Here is a 14,281-nt window from a genome sequence, read left to right as displayed (position 1 = left end):
TCTTCTCAAGGGCTCATTCTTCACAATTTGGGAATGGACACATAGGCTGGTCCATATCCTTAGAAGGGGAAGTTCAGCTGGTTCTCTTTGCCTGATTGTCTTGTGTCTGTGTTCTTTCTTTCTATGTGTATCTCTCTGACTGTCTCTATCACTGTTTCTCTTTGTATCTCTCCCCCATTTCTAACCCTTCCCTTCCTGGCTCTGTCTGACTTTCCCTCTGGGTCTATCCTCTTGTTCCCTTTGTCTCATTCTGGCTCTCTCCCCCCCTCTCTTTATGTCTCCTCTCCTCTCTTCTGGGCGGTTGGGCTTGGGCTTCCCAGGCATGGAAGGCTCTTATCCCATAACCCATGTGGAACCACCTTTGGGAGCAGCTCTTTTCTCAGCCTCTGGTCTCTCACCCTCTGGTCAGCAGTATCTGTCTACCTCTCATGATTTCCTCCCTCTTCCAGGCTAAAGCCTAGGTGGCTGCAACACATCCCCTGTTTTGTTTTCATTTAAAAAGGTAAAGATAAGTGCTTCAGCCAGGAGGGCAGACCTCAGACAGTTATATGTGTGACCCTGGGCAAGTCACTTAACTGATTGCCTCAGAAAAAATAAAAAGGTCATTATAACTCTGGAAAACTAAACAGTTGAGCTCAAATTCTATTGAGGGTGTAGAACATGCAAACAGGAAATTCTATATTTGTTCACTTCAAGAAGATTTTTAGGGAATGTTTGGCAAGGTTTTAGACCAGAATCAATGCCAACCCAGTTCCTCTGCTTTAAATCCAACTTCTCTTTCTATACAATACCAGTCTCTGCCCTCACACAACTCAGATTCTTCTAAGTTACTAGTAGCACCCATGCCAGCAGGCTCAACCAGGGAATGATTTTAATTTAACGGATCTATCTCCCATTAGAAGGCAAAGGGGGAATTGTTTTGAAGTTGTCTTTGTGACCTTGGCATTTGTTACGGTTACTGCTCCCACCCCCACTACTAGCTTGAATGCTACTGCTGCAGGTGGGCCACCACCAACACACTGCAACCACTACCACCATGGGCCATTCTGCCGCTGGTGCCATCACCACTACTAGCTTGAATGCTACTTCTGTAGGTGGGCCACTACTGCACCGGTGCCCTTGCTGCTAATCCACTGCAACCACTACCAGCACGGGTCATTCTGCCGCGGGTGCCATCGCTACTACCACCACTGCCACCACCACTACTAGGTGCAGGTGGGCCACTACTGCACTGGTGCCCTTGCTGCTAATCCCAACACACTGCAACCACTACCAGCACGGGCCATTCTGCCGCGGGTGCCATCGCTGCTACCACCACTGCCACCACCACTACTAGGTGCAGGTGGGCCACTACTGCACTGGTGCCCTTGCTGCTAATCCACTGCAACCACTACCAGCACGGGCCATTCTGCCGTGGGTGCCATCGCTGCTACCACCACTGCCACCACCACTACTAGGTGCAGGTGGGCCACTACTGCCACTGGTGCCCTTCCTGCCAATCCCAACATACCCCGAGCACCACCACCGCCACCACCACTCTCTCGAAGGCTGCTCTGCCCCTAAGGGCCGCTGCCCCCCCCCCCAACTGCCCCTCCTCCTCCGATGGCCCCCCCACCATTGCCAAGTGCTTGGGCGCTCTGCCCTCATCTGGTGCTCTCGGGGGAGGTGGGCACCCTGCCCAGGGTCGCCCTTCTGTGCCCGAGGCTGGCTTGTGGGAGTGGGGGGTGAGGGGGCCCCTCCCTTGGCAGCGGGCTCCCGGGTTGAGGCGCCTGGGGAGCCCCGGGGGCCCGAGGCCGGGCTGGGGCTGCTGGTGACCTTGGTCCAGTCACTTGGGGCCCGGCGCCCGCGCCTCCCGCAGGCCTCTGGGGCCCCGCCCCTCGGCCGGCTCTCCCGGGGGGCGGGGCGGCGGCCGGAGCGCGGCGGCGGCGGCGTGCGTGCGTGCGTGCGTGCGTGCGCGGCGGGGGCGGCGCGGCGCTGCGCACGCCGGAGGCCCCGCCCCTTCCCGCCCTCCGCGCCCCGCCCCCGAGTGACGTCAGCACCCAGGCCAGCCGGCGCCATTTTGAAAGTGGAGCCGCTCGCCGCCCGCCGCCGCCGCCGCCGCCGCAGCCGCCGGTGCCGCCGCCGGGGGGGACCCGGAGAGCCGGCCAGCCCCGCAGCGCCGCCGCGCCCTCCCGCCCCGCCGCGCCCGGCCCCGCCGCGCCCCGCCGCGCCCGAGCCCGCAGGGGCCCCCCGCGCCCGGGGAGGGCGGCGGCCTCGGCCCGGACAGCCTCAGCGGCCCGGCGGGGCCTCCATCGCCCTCGCGCCATGGCAGGTGAGAGCGGGAGCGGGGCGCCCCGGGGCCCCCGCCGCCCCCCGCCGCCCCCGGGACCCCCGGGACCCCCGGGGCGGGGCCCGAGCCGCCGCCCCCCCCCCCGGCCCGGGGGACCCCCGCCCCTCCCCCACCCGCCGGCCGGGAGGGGGAGGGGAGCGGCGGGGGGCGCGGGGCGCCGGCCCGAGGCCCCGATGGGCGTGGGGGGCCGGAGAGGGGCCCCCGGCCGCCGCCTCTGCAGCGCCGCGGGGCCCGCCAGGCGCCCGGGGGGCCCGGCACCCCCAGAGCCCGGGCCGAGGGTGTGGGCGGCGCCCGGAGCCCCCGGAGCCCCCGGAGCCCGGGGCCTGGCTGGAGGCGCCCCCCGCCCCGGGGCCCCTCGGGCGCACGTGCGCCCCGCGCCCCGGGCCCCGCGGGGGGTGACAGCCCCGCCGAGCCGGATGGCGGCTCGCGGCCCCCCTCCCCGGGGCGCGGGGGCGCGGGGGGGCGCTTCGGGGGCTTGTGGGTCGTGCAGGCGCCCCGACCCCGGCTTCCAGGCACAGCCCCGGGGGGCAGAGCCCCGGGGGGGGTAACCGGGAGAGTTCGGAAAGGAAAACGGACGGTGCACCCCCTCGCTGAAGTTCCTGATCCGAGCATTTCCATCCCTTGCAGAGAATCCGAAATAGACCGTTTAATTCGGTTCCCCTCTCCCGGTGGCTCCCCTCTAGAGCAGTGTGGAAGGGGAGCCGGCGCAGACGGAACTCATTCTGTATCTTGAAACCCAGATGGAGTTTTGCGCTCGAGCTTGTATTTTCTATTTTTTAACGTGTCGGATTGAACTTGTGATTTTGCCGAAAGCACGCCGCTTCTTGGCCTTGTTAATCCAGTAAAATTAAAACTGTTGCACAAGATGGTAAATTGCATCTGTTGCTCGGCCCTTTGGATGCGGAGGGGTGGGGTGGAGGAAGAAGGAAACTTCCTTTTGACAGCCTCGCCAGCAGCCTTCATTTCTGTGACTTTTCCTGTCTGTAATGAATGAGTGATTGGCTGGCACCGAAGGGGAGAAAAAAGGGTGGTGTGATTTAGGGGGAGGGGAGGTGTTGGTGGTGGCAAGGTTCAAATGAATCACCATCTTTCAAGGAGCCAGGAATGTTCCTGAAACTGTCGCTTCGTGCGGTGTTTCGTGGTAGTTTTCGTTTATTAACTGTAACACGGGACGTTGTTCTTTGCACAGATTTTGAAAAAAACGACTACTTGTGAAATGGTTTAACTTTTTGTACCTCTTTCTGATCTCTCTTAACTCTGTGTGGTTAGCCTTGCTTTTGGAGAGGTGGTGAAGATGAAAGAAAAGATTTGAATACAAGAACAGTGATAGTAGTGATAAGCCAGTGAGTTCCCGCTCTTAAAAAAATAGTGCATTTTGAACATTAAAAGGACCAACAACAAAACAAAACTTGGCAGATAGGGCTTATGTTGTTGTTTGTTTTGCCAGTGTGCCTTCTTTATCCAGGGCTGAAGGCATAGAATAGGTGGGAAATTGCTTTAAGTAACTGGCGTTGAGTTGTGGCATTTTTTTTTTTTTGCTATTAAATCCAGACCTGTTCACAATTTTCTAACAATATTCTAGCAGAACTTTCTGCAAGTTGTAGATTATAGGGCAGAGGTTCTCTTAGTGGGCCACCCTGCTGATAGGGCTTCGCTAACTTTGCACACCAGCTGGGGGAAAAGTGAACAAAACTCAGACTTTGATGTTAATGGGGATTGTTTTTCCTTTTAGGAGCTGGAGGAGGAAATGATATTCAGTGGTGTTTTTCTCAGGTGAAAGGGGCAGTCGATGATGATGTAGCAGAAGGTAAGAATATTTTTTAATAATGGAAGAAATGCAATACAAACAAAATCTTAATTCTGCAAATATTTTCTTGCAGATGACTGTTACTAACACTATTGGTTGTATAAAGAGTCATGACCAGCCTCAGAAGCTCTTTGGTTTTGGCTTGTTTGGAGGGCAGACACTGGAGTTTGAAGGAAAATCTCCAACTCCAACCAGAAAAGCAACCCTAGGGACTCTCTGCTTTGGGTGCTTCATTTTCTTTCACCCACCTGCCTTGTTATCTTGAGACAATTCATGTCTTAATATTAAGAGGAACGTTCATTTAGGACTGCAGGCCTGGGAGCTCTGAAGCAGGACTCAGGGCTCCCTGTGAGCATGTTGCTCCTATTTTCTTCATGATACATTGTATTCATCTTGAAGGTTTTAGCTTAGATGGCAAGTGTGAAGGTTGACTGTATTTCCATACATGTTCCAGTAAATGTTTTGGGTTTGTTTGGTTTTTTTTTCTTCTGTCATTATAGGAAGACTTTAAGTATTGCTTACTTTTTCATTTGTTTTTGTGGCTAATTCTTTGTAAGGATGACCAACATGAGCTTTATAAGCGAACGTTTCAGACCTCAAAGTTTTTTCATTTTTCTCTGGAAAGTTTAAAAGTATTGCTTCTATATTATCAGATGCTCTCAATTGATGCCTGACGTGTACTACTGGGTTTAGTGACTCACTTGTTATACATTTTTGAAAATTGTCTCATTTGAAATCTAATTATTTTTAATGAAGTGCAAGAAATTAGCAAACATTTTGTGTTTGGCCTGAATCATTTTCTTTTATTCCTGTGTTCACATGGAAAGAGACCATTTATGGGCCTTCCTCTAGGGGATATCTACCTGAATGTTTTTTTCCCAGGCGTTGTCACAGATTTGTGTGGAGCCCAGCCATGGATCTTTTCCTATCAAGTTGTATCAGTGGGGCATGCATTAATGATGTGACTGGCCAGGCTTAGGTGGAGCTTGATCATGAAATGGATTTTTCTTTCGGGGAAGCCAACTGGCATGTCTATTATTGGCAGCAGGTTCCACTTAGAGTGCTTATGCTTTGAAGTGGGCTTTGCCTTGAGGGAAGCTTTCATGGGAGAGAAGTGGGCCCTAGCAACTTGGGAAGGGAAGGCTTGTCCAGGAAATGGCTCTGCCTGAGTTGGGGCTCTAAGGGGGATGGGTGGGCGGTGGGCTGTGGGCAGATGGGCGGGGTGGGGGTGGGGGGTTGGAGGTGGGTGGGTGGAACAGGGGTTCTTTTGAGGAAGTCTTTCTGGGGCAGGTTAAGGCATTTGGCCCATATTTAGCAAATAATTGAGAGTTAGTAGAGCAGAGGGTTATTGCTAGGTGGAATGATGCATGCATGAGTGGTAGATTGGGGTCTAGCATAACAGGTCATACCATTGTCTAAAATAAATGAATTTTGATTTCATTTGAACTTGAGCTAAATCTTATATAAGTGGGTGTATGTGTGTATATGTCTATATGTATGTTTCTTAACCTTTAGATTGTGTGACTTGAGGGAAAATGCTTAGAAAACTATCACAATATCTCATTCTGTTACTTTATATTAATATAAAAATAGATTTTCCAGTTTTCTTATTTTTTTCAAATGGATGCTGTTTTATTTTGTGGGTGTTTTTGTTTGCAAGGTTTTTTATGTTGTTGTTCTGAAATTGATGTTCTTCATGTACCTGCTGGGATATTTCTGTGCCTAAGGATTTTGCTTATTTGATTATTAGGCTTTTTGACTTAGCAGTTTTAAGGGATTGTGTTTTTTGAAGCTGTTGGTTTTTTTAGGTCTTGGTTGAATAATATCTCCTGTGTCAACAATTTACCAAGAAAACCAGCAATATTAAGCAAAGTCATATTTCATATACTTCTTGTATTGAATTTGGATTCTAATTTTTTCTTGCTCAACCTTCTTTCTGGGAATCAGGGATATGTTAGTTACATGTGGAGATGTCAGCTACTAGTTAGGTTTAAAATTGGGTTGCTACTGCATGTGAGAAGTTAGAAGGCTGTCTGTCTATTTTTGGGTCTGCCACTTGCTGTATAACCTTGGGTAGTTTCCTTATGAATTGGATGAAGAGGTTAGAATACTTTTTCACTGTCTGATGCTAGATAATAATTCACTTTTAGATAGTCCTTTAAACTTTTATCAAAAAACTAGACTTCCTCAATAATATAAAGTAATAAAACTTGCCTTTTCCTTTCTGGCTTAAAACTGACTTAAAACTCTCACAGCCAACTCGTTACTCTCATACTTTTAAACCAAAGCCATTTACAATTTATGTTTTAGATTCTTTTTTTTTTTTTGCAAGGCAAACAGGGTTAAGTGGCTTGCCCAAGGCCACACAGCTAGGTAATTATTGAGTGTCTGAGACCGGATTTGAACCCAGGTACTCCTGACTCCAGGTTCGGTGCTTTATCCACTACGCCACCTAGCTGCCCCTATGTTTTAGATTCTTAATGAATTTTTTCTTCAGAATATTGTGTTTTGTGTCTTTTGGAAAGGGGATTTTTTTGATAGTTTAAAAATGAGTGACAATTGGATAAAATTGTGTGCAGGAGGATAAATCCTTTGGTTAACTTGATAAAGTTAATTTGTCACTCTGTGCTTGAATGGCAATAACTTTTTTTTTTTAGATTTTTCAAGGCAATGGGGTTAAGTGACTTGCCCAAGGCCACAGGGCTAGGTAATTATTAAGTGTCTGAGGTCGGATTTGAACCCAGGTACTCCTGACTCCAAGGCCTGTGCTCTGTGCACTGTGCCACCTAGCCACCCCATGTCACTCTATGCTTAATACAACTCTAGTGGCTCCCTGTTGCCACTTGCTTCAAGTCCAGCTTTCACTGACAGGTTATTTCTTGTGACTGAAATGCCCTCTTTTTATTTTCTGACCATTTTCTAATCAAGCTACCCCTTATGATAGTTTTCCAAATGAGAATTAGAAACTCCTTGAGGGCAGATGCCATCTTGTGTTTGTATTTCTCACTCCATTTTGTAACACTGTGCAACAAGAATATTTTATCAATTGGATGCCAGTCACTGTCAAAAAATCCCTAAGTATTAGACTACAAAGCAAGGTAAAAAAAGTATTCCTTTTACCCCGGAGCTTCTGGTATAATGGGGAAGACAACTTTGGGACAGAATACTGGTATAAGATCAGTGCAGTGTGACTGGAGGGAGATGCCCTCTGTAGGAGATAAGAGCCAGGAAGAGACATGGAGGACCAGTGAGTTCAAAGGCTAGGACAGAGGTGGGGAGTGTGCTTTATGAGGAACAAGTGGATCAGTGTCACTGGTTTGGGAGTGTGGAGAAGACTAGGAAGGGCTAAAAATGCCAAACAGGATTTTATATCTGATCCTAGAGGTAACTGAAAGCCAGTGGATTTTACTGAGCAGGGGTTTATCAGGTCAGAGCTTTAGGAAAACCATAGCTACCAATAGAAGGCTTTTGGAAGATGGTTGAGAGCCTGCCCTAAGGTGGGAAGAGAAGGGAATCTAGAAAACTGAGTGGAGAAGGTATGAGGGAGGAGAGGAGGATCACCCCAAGGTTGCTGCTCTGGATGTCTGGGAGAAGGAGGAGAATGCCCTTGAGAGCCCTTAGGGATTTGGAAGAAGGGAAGGTGTGTATGTGGGGGGGTGGTGGAGAGGGGTGGGGTTCTGTTTTGAACTGGTGAGTTTGAGGTGACTAAGTCACCTAGTTTGAAATGTCTCCCAGGCAGTTGGTGGTGAAGGCCTTGGGACCTCAGGAGAGAAGAGAGTAGGAAGGACTGGATTTGTAGATCTGGGATTCATCTGCATAAAGATAATTAAACCCAGGGGAACCTAGGAGATGGGGAACACTCTGGACTCCTGGATGTGGCAGGGATAAAATACTATAAAAGGAAACTGAGAAGGAGGGGGTCAGGCAGGTAGGAGAGAGCTGTGGGAGAAGGGAGAGAGTATAGATGGGATCAGAACCTTCTAGGAGGTCAAGATTGAGAAAAGGCCAAATAAAATGGATGAGCATTCATTGTGTGTCTCCCCAGCCCCTCACTTTGGTAGAAATTGCTTAATTGGTGTGAGTTTTAATGGTTAAACTAGAGAACATCTAGAAGATAGCATCTAGGATAGTCTTAGGAGCACATCATTTGAGTTTGTGGGGGGGGGGGGGGGGAGGTAAAGACCCAGTAGGACCAAAGGTGTTTGGTAGCCAAAGACCTGATAAGGAGAGGGTGGGACTAGACATTTTTGGAGACCAGTGACTCAAAATTGTAAAGAGGCAAAGAGGCCCAGCAACAGAATAGTACAGTTGTTCCACAGTGGACTAGATCACCCCAGGGAGGAGGCTCCCTCCTCATCTATTGAACCACTTGCAGAGCTGAGAACCTTTTCCCAGTATGAACTTCATGATAGCTTCTGAACCTGCAATTTTGATCTTCACTCACCTTCCCCTAGACACATAGTAGTGTTCGACCCATCAGGTGCTTAAGAGATCCTTTGGTGAATGAGTCTATGAATTATACAGCTCACTGATAAGGAAGAGGTCACAACAGCCAAATACAGGAGAATTAATGACTAGACAAGAAAGATCTCTGGACATTTTTCCCAAGACCAGAGTATAAGAATAATGGTGTTCAGATTTATTGTTTAAAAATGAGTGGTGTTTTGTTTCAGTAACCAAAACTTTAATTTCTCTACCTATCATGGACAGAGCTCTCATCTCTTAATTTGGATTTTTCCTGTGAAAATATAATAGTAATTTATTCCAATGAAGTAAATTTTGGAGGAAATATTAAAAATCATTGTCTTTTTAAAAAAGAATTCTGTCAGTATCCTGCCTCTAGTCATACTTTTAGCAGTCTGACAATTTTCTCTTCTCCACTTGAAATTTCCGATCTGTTTAGGATATGTAACTGATTAGATGAATCTTGTCATTTTTTAATTATCTTTATAATTTTATAATATAATCACTTGAATTTCATCTCTTCAGCACTTGTTTTCCTTGTTTTGGTAGGATTTAAAGGCATTAGACAAGAGTGAGCTAATTTATTTTTTAAAAATGTTGCTCTACAAACTGCATAATAGAGGTTATTTGTCTTTCAGAGTTTTTTCCCCTAAGTAATAAATAGGCAGTCTGCTTAATGAAAGATGAGTTTTAAGGGAAGCATAATAAAAACTGTCATTTCGGGGATTTAGATATATTGCATCTCAATTCCTGTCTCCCAGAACCTAACTACAGTGTAGGCATAATGTAGTGAAGGTATGTGTTCTACTCCTTGACCGTAATATTCTTATTAGTATCTGTGAAGGTTTTATTTGTATATAACTCTGCATTGTCACAGATGAATAGTTTGCATCAGGGAGAGTTGTTTTTTTTAACATGTGAATTTTACAGATAATATACTCATTTTCTTTTTTAAAGATGGAACCACTTAACTCATCAATTTCATTGGTCTTTGTATTGCCTAGCATTATAGTAAGTCTGGTCCAAATTGGTTGACTTTTGAAAATGTTAAAAGAAACTCACATGCTGGGTTGCTGAATGGATTTAGTTGGCAAAAGTATTCTTATTTAATTTCTTTTGTTTCTTCTATTTTATTTTTAAAGTTACAAAGTTATTTTTAAAGTAGCAAAAAGGAGGGTAAGGTTTTTTTTCTTTGAGATTATTTGTTACAATTATTTTTCCTTAATAAAAGGATCTTGGACATGGGGTCAGGAAGACTTGATTCAAATTTGATGTCAGACACCTTCCATGATGGCACTTAAATCTGTCTCAGCTTCATTTTTCTCATCTGTAAAATATTGTGACAGTTCAGAGAATGTAAAGAAACTTCTTTACAAACTTTAAATGGCTATATTGATGCCAGTTGTTATTTAGAAGGCAACATGATAACTATGAAAAGCTTAATGAATTTGGAATCAGAGGGCCTGACATTGTATTTGACCCTGCCTTACTTGTGGGACCCTGGGCAAGTCACATGAACTCTTGGGTCTTCTACTTCCTCATGTATAAAATGAGTTTACTTCTAATTCTAAATCTATGAGCTATGATTTGTATTATTTTGCAACTTGGATGGCTGGGTTCATCTTATCCACTGTACTTTTTGTTTTTTTTGATTTTTTTGCAAGGCAAATGGGGTTAAGTGGCTTGCCCAAGGCCACACAGCTAGGTAATTATTAAGTGTCTGAGACTGGATTTGAACCCAGGGGACTCCTGACTCCAGGGCCAGTGCTTTATCCACTTCGCCACCTAGCCGCCCCTCCACTGTACTTTTTAAAAGTCAGGTTGCTTGCTAATAAGCAGAATTAACTGGCTTTATTTCAATATTATTTCTTCATTGTTTTCCTGCTTTAGCAGTGGTAGAAATTGTGCTAGTGTCAATGCAGAGGCTAAAAGTTGGGCACATAGAAAAAAAGGATATAGAGATTGGGGACTGAATGAGACATTTACTAACCAAGCACTTAAAACTTTGTTGCCCAGTTTAGCTGTCTAGGCAGATTTTCACAACTTCTCATTTGGAGGTTGTAAAAGGGGATTTTCTGGGGGGATTCTAGATTCTGATGTCTGTAAACACTGATGGAGGTTCTTTCACTTGGATGGTGTTGGAGGTTCTTGCGATTCTTCCCTAACCACTCCTGCTTGGTCATTTCAAGCTTTCCACTTGTTGTCCCTAGTCTTAAAATGGACCATTAATTATTCTGATAAAAGGGCCTGACAGTGAAAGTGGGGGGGGGGGTTATGAAGCCATGTTTCTCTAGCTTCATTAAAGCAGCTAATGGGAGTTGGAGAATCTGGTTTAGGTGACTCTCAGTACCATGGTTCTAGGATCTAAATTAATTACATTTGGTGAAACTGAGGAGGGAGAGCTATCTTGAGGATTCTGAACTCCATTTTAAACCTTCAGCTCAAAGAGATTAGAAATGGAATAACATGAAAAGCACCTAAGATAACAATCTAATGTAATTCTCTGATTTTACAGATGGAAAAGCATGCCAACAATAGGTTCTGTGATGAACCAGATTTGAACTTTGCTCCTAGTTCCTTACTGAAAGCCACTGATGCCGAGGGTTTCCCCCTAGTATTTGTGAGGACTATGAAAAACTTACTTTGACTTCCAAAGTTAATGATCTTAGAGCATTCATTGTGGTTCAGCATTGTGCACAGCTGGGAAGAGACAGGAAAGGCAAGGCAAAGTTGTTTCACTTTTAAGAATCCCTCTAATTTAAAATGTCTCTAAAATGGAAAGGAAGGAGATCTTTTTGGTTTTGTGTATACATGTGTGATTTATTTCTTCCTATTCCTTTTCAAAATTTTACAAAGTAGAGCTTCTGAAAGATTCTTAACTCAAGTTTGGTTGGTAAAAGATACTGGATGCTATAGGTGGGATTGAAAGTTGTGTTACACTCAGTTGTCAGCCTAATTCCTTATTAAGCTATTTGAAATACAGTGATTGTTATAGGAATAGGTTTCGTAGGCCCTTTGTTATGTATCTTTCTGGTCTACTGGAAAATTACTGAAATTTGATTCAAAGCGGCCTGGCTTTGAATCCTGCCATTTTTGACATTTTTACCCATGTGACTTTGAAAGTAAAGTCTTGCTACCTATGGGTCTCAGTTTCCTCTTCTTTAAAATGGGGAGGGACACATTAGACTGGATGATTGTGAGATCTTTCCCACTTTGTTAAGTTTTTGATATGATGATGATAATGAAGATGATGTTTGTCCTGTGTCCTTTAAGAAGATCTTGACGATAGGGAGGTGATATCATAAAAAAAAACCCCATGAATTAGCTTTGGGGGGAGGGGGGGAGCTGAACTAAGTCACTAGCCTCATTTTCTCCTCCAGAACCATCTGGTTCCAGTGGCCAGATATGAATCAGGAAGACTGGAGATGACTGGAGGTGAGGCAGTCAGGGTTAAGTGACTTGCCCAAGATCACACAGCTAGTAAGTAAGTGTCAAGTGTCTGAGGCCAGATTTGAACTTCCATTCTCCTGATTCCAAGGTCAGTGCTCTGTCCACCACACTACCTAACTGCAGCACAATCAGGCAGACCAGTATTTTTCCTCCTAGATCTGTGATTTCATCAGTTTAGGGAATTTCTGGTGGGGTAGTTTCACAGTGATGTAAAATCAGCATTTTTCTTTTTTGAAGAGGAAGCTGAGACTCAGAGAAGTGATTGATTTCCCCTAAAAGTCTAGTGAAGGTTTAAACTCTTAGTTAGGTTAGCATTTCATTCATTCAGCTTCCTTGGAGCCCCCTCTCCTGAACAGGAATTGCTTATGTAAGCAAAAATGTGAAACTCATAGGCCAGGAAAACCTGAGGTAAAAAAGAATGTATTCAAGCCTGACCCAGTATTTTCATTCAACTAAGTTTCCTACCTATCAGAAGAATGTACATGCTTTTTTGTCATGGAATTTTTACAATAGCTAATTGACTAATGTGATGCTATCAGAACTTTAGGTTTGGAACTGATGGAATGGATTAACAGTTGGTAGAAGCGGGGTGGTATCCAAGGACTGGGCAGACCTCAGGTTGGATTGTTTCTGTTTCCCTTTCAGGGAGATGTTCCGAAGATGGACCTTTTTTAAGTTCTGTCTGTAAAAGTTAGTGTGTCTTTGGGGCAGATGGCACCTGTCCTGAAATGTAGTATTCTACTGTGTCCCTTGGAACACTGAGAACTTAAAGTGACTTGTGCAGGGTCACAAAGGCGGTTGGTGGCCGAGAAGGGACTTCTAACTTGCAGTCTTCCTAACTTGGAGGCTGACTCTCGGGGGGGGGGGGGGGGGGGGTATGCATTGAATATGTCTTTATTAATTTCATTAAAGCACTTTGTTATCAGTAAAGTAAGGCCAGGTAATTGGAGACAGACATTGTGGGATATGGTTCTTTTTGGTCTGTTCCTATTCTATGCACCTTCTACTCTGATGACAAAGTGAATTAATAGATCAGGGGAGGCCACCCATCTTCTACCTCTGCTAGAATAAAATACATGACTTGCTATTACCTTCAGAATCCTTTGGTGTATGTATGTATGTGTGTGTGTGTGTGTGTGTGTGTGTATAAATATTTATTTGTTCATTCATTCATTCATTTATTCATTCATTTAAAGCCCCCTAACATTGAAAGCTCTTCATCACTGGCCTCTTCCTACTCAAGTCTTAGATTTTCTCACTTCCACGTACTCCAGATTGTAGATACTTTAGCCTGCTTTTCTACCTCTAGTCTCTGGGTCTTTACATCTCACTGGCTTTCACCCCCCCCCCCCATACTTTTCTCACCTCACTTTTGCATCTTATTTTCCGTTTCAATTCAGACTTCCCAAGGATAAAATGGAAGGACATGGATAGACAACAGTTATTCTAAAAAAGATCTGAGAATGTTAGTGGACTACAAGCTCAATATGAGTCAGCCTTTTAATGTGGCAGTCAAAAAAACTAATGCAGACTTGGGCTGCATCCAGGGATGTATGACTTCTGGGAATAGGGACGTGACCATCCCATTGTACTCTCCCTTGCTCATTCCTCATTTAGAACATTGTTTTTGGTTTGGAGCACCATGGTTGGAGGACATTGATGATCTGATGGATATTAGAATTGAAGGAACTGGACATGTTTAACTCAGAAAGGAGAAGATTTGGGGTGAAGGTGTTGGGGTATCATAACTGTTTTCAAGTATTTAAAGGGTCACCTTGTGGAGCTTGACCAGAATAATGGAAGCTGGCAAAGAGCCACTGAAACTGGACATCACCTAATAATAAGCGTTGTCCCACAGAAGTTGGACATCACCTAATAATGAGCGTTGTCCCACAGAAGTTGGATAGCCACAGGGTGGGTCTGTAGAGAGAGGATTCCTTTCTTGTATGTGCTGGATTAGATCTCTGAGGTCCCTTCCAAATTTTAAATTCTGTGCTTTGACTATAAAATACTAATACACACACAAACACACACTCACACACATAGAACGTCAGATGAGGTAGAGCTCCCTTGCTGATGGAATCAGAGAATACTGTGTAGAGGAGACAGACATTGTTTGAGCTTGACCTTAAGGAATGGGTAGGAAATCATGCTGGGATGCTGTCGCTTGATGTGGGCTAAAGTTTGAGGCCCACTGGGAAGAGTAGGTTGTGTTGACTAGACTGGTGTGA

The 14,281-nt window shown here is 45.5% G+C and overlaps 1 protein-coding gene across 2 annotated transcripts in view; it reads left to right on the top strand.

The window, feature by feature from the left end:
* The first annotated feature begins 2,204 nt into the window (after positions 1-2,204).
* PPP2R2A (protein phosphatase 2 regulatory subunit Balpha) overlaps positions 2,205-14,281 on the top strand; it is an 89,980-nt gene continuing 77,903 nt past the window's right edge. Inside the window, exons 1-2 of one of the 2 annotated variants that reach the window (XM_074195231.1) lie at positions 2,205-2,311; positions 4,062-4,136. In XM_074195231.1, the coding sequence (XP_074051332.1) occupies positions 2,305-2,311; positions 4,062-4,136 (82 nt within the window). In that variant the 5' untranslated portion in view covers positions 2,205-2,304. Of the gene's footprint in view, positions 2,312-3,378; positions 4,137-14,281 lie in introns of those variants that run through there. The other variant, XM_074195235.1, reaches the window with a different exon arrangement.

The sequence above is a fragment of the Macrotis lagotis genome, chromosome 1, assembly GCF_037893015.1.
Source record: "Macrotis lagotis isolate mMagLag1 chromosome 1, bilby.v1.9.chrom.fasta, whole genome shotgun sequence".
Classification (NCBI taxonomy): domain Eukaryota; kingdom Metazoa; phylum Chordata; class Mammalia; order Peramelemorphia; family Peramelidae; genus Macrotis; species Macrotis lagotis.
The sequence above is the reverse complement of the archived record's forward strand: the minus strand, read 5'-3'. Positions and strand labels throughout refer to the sequence as shown.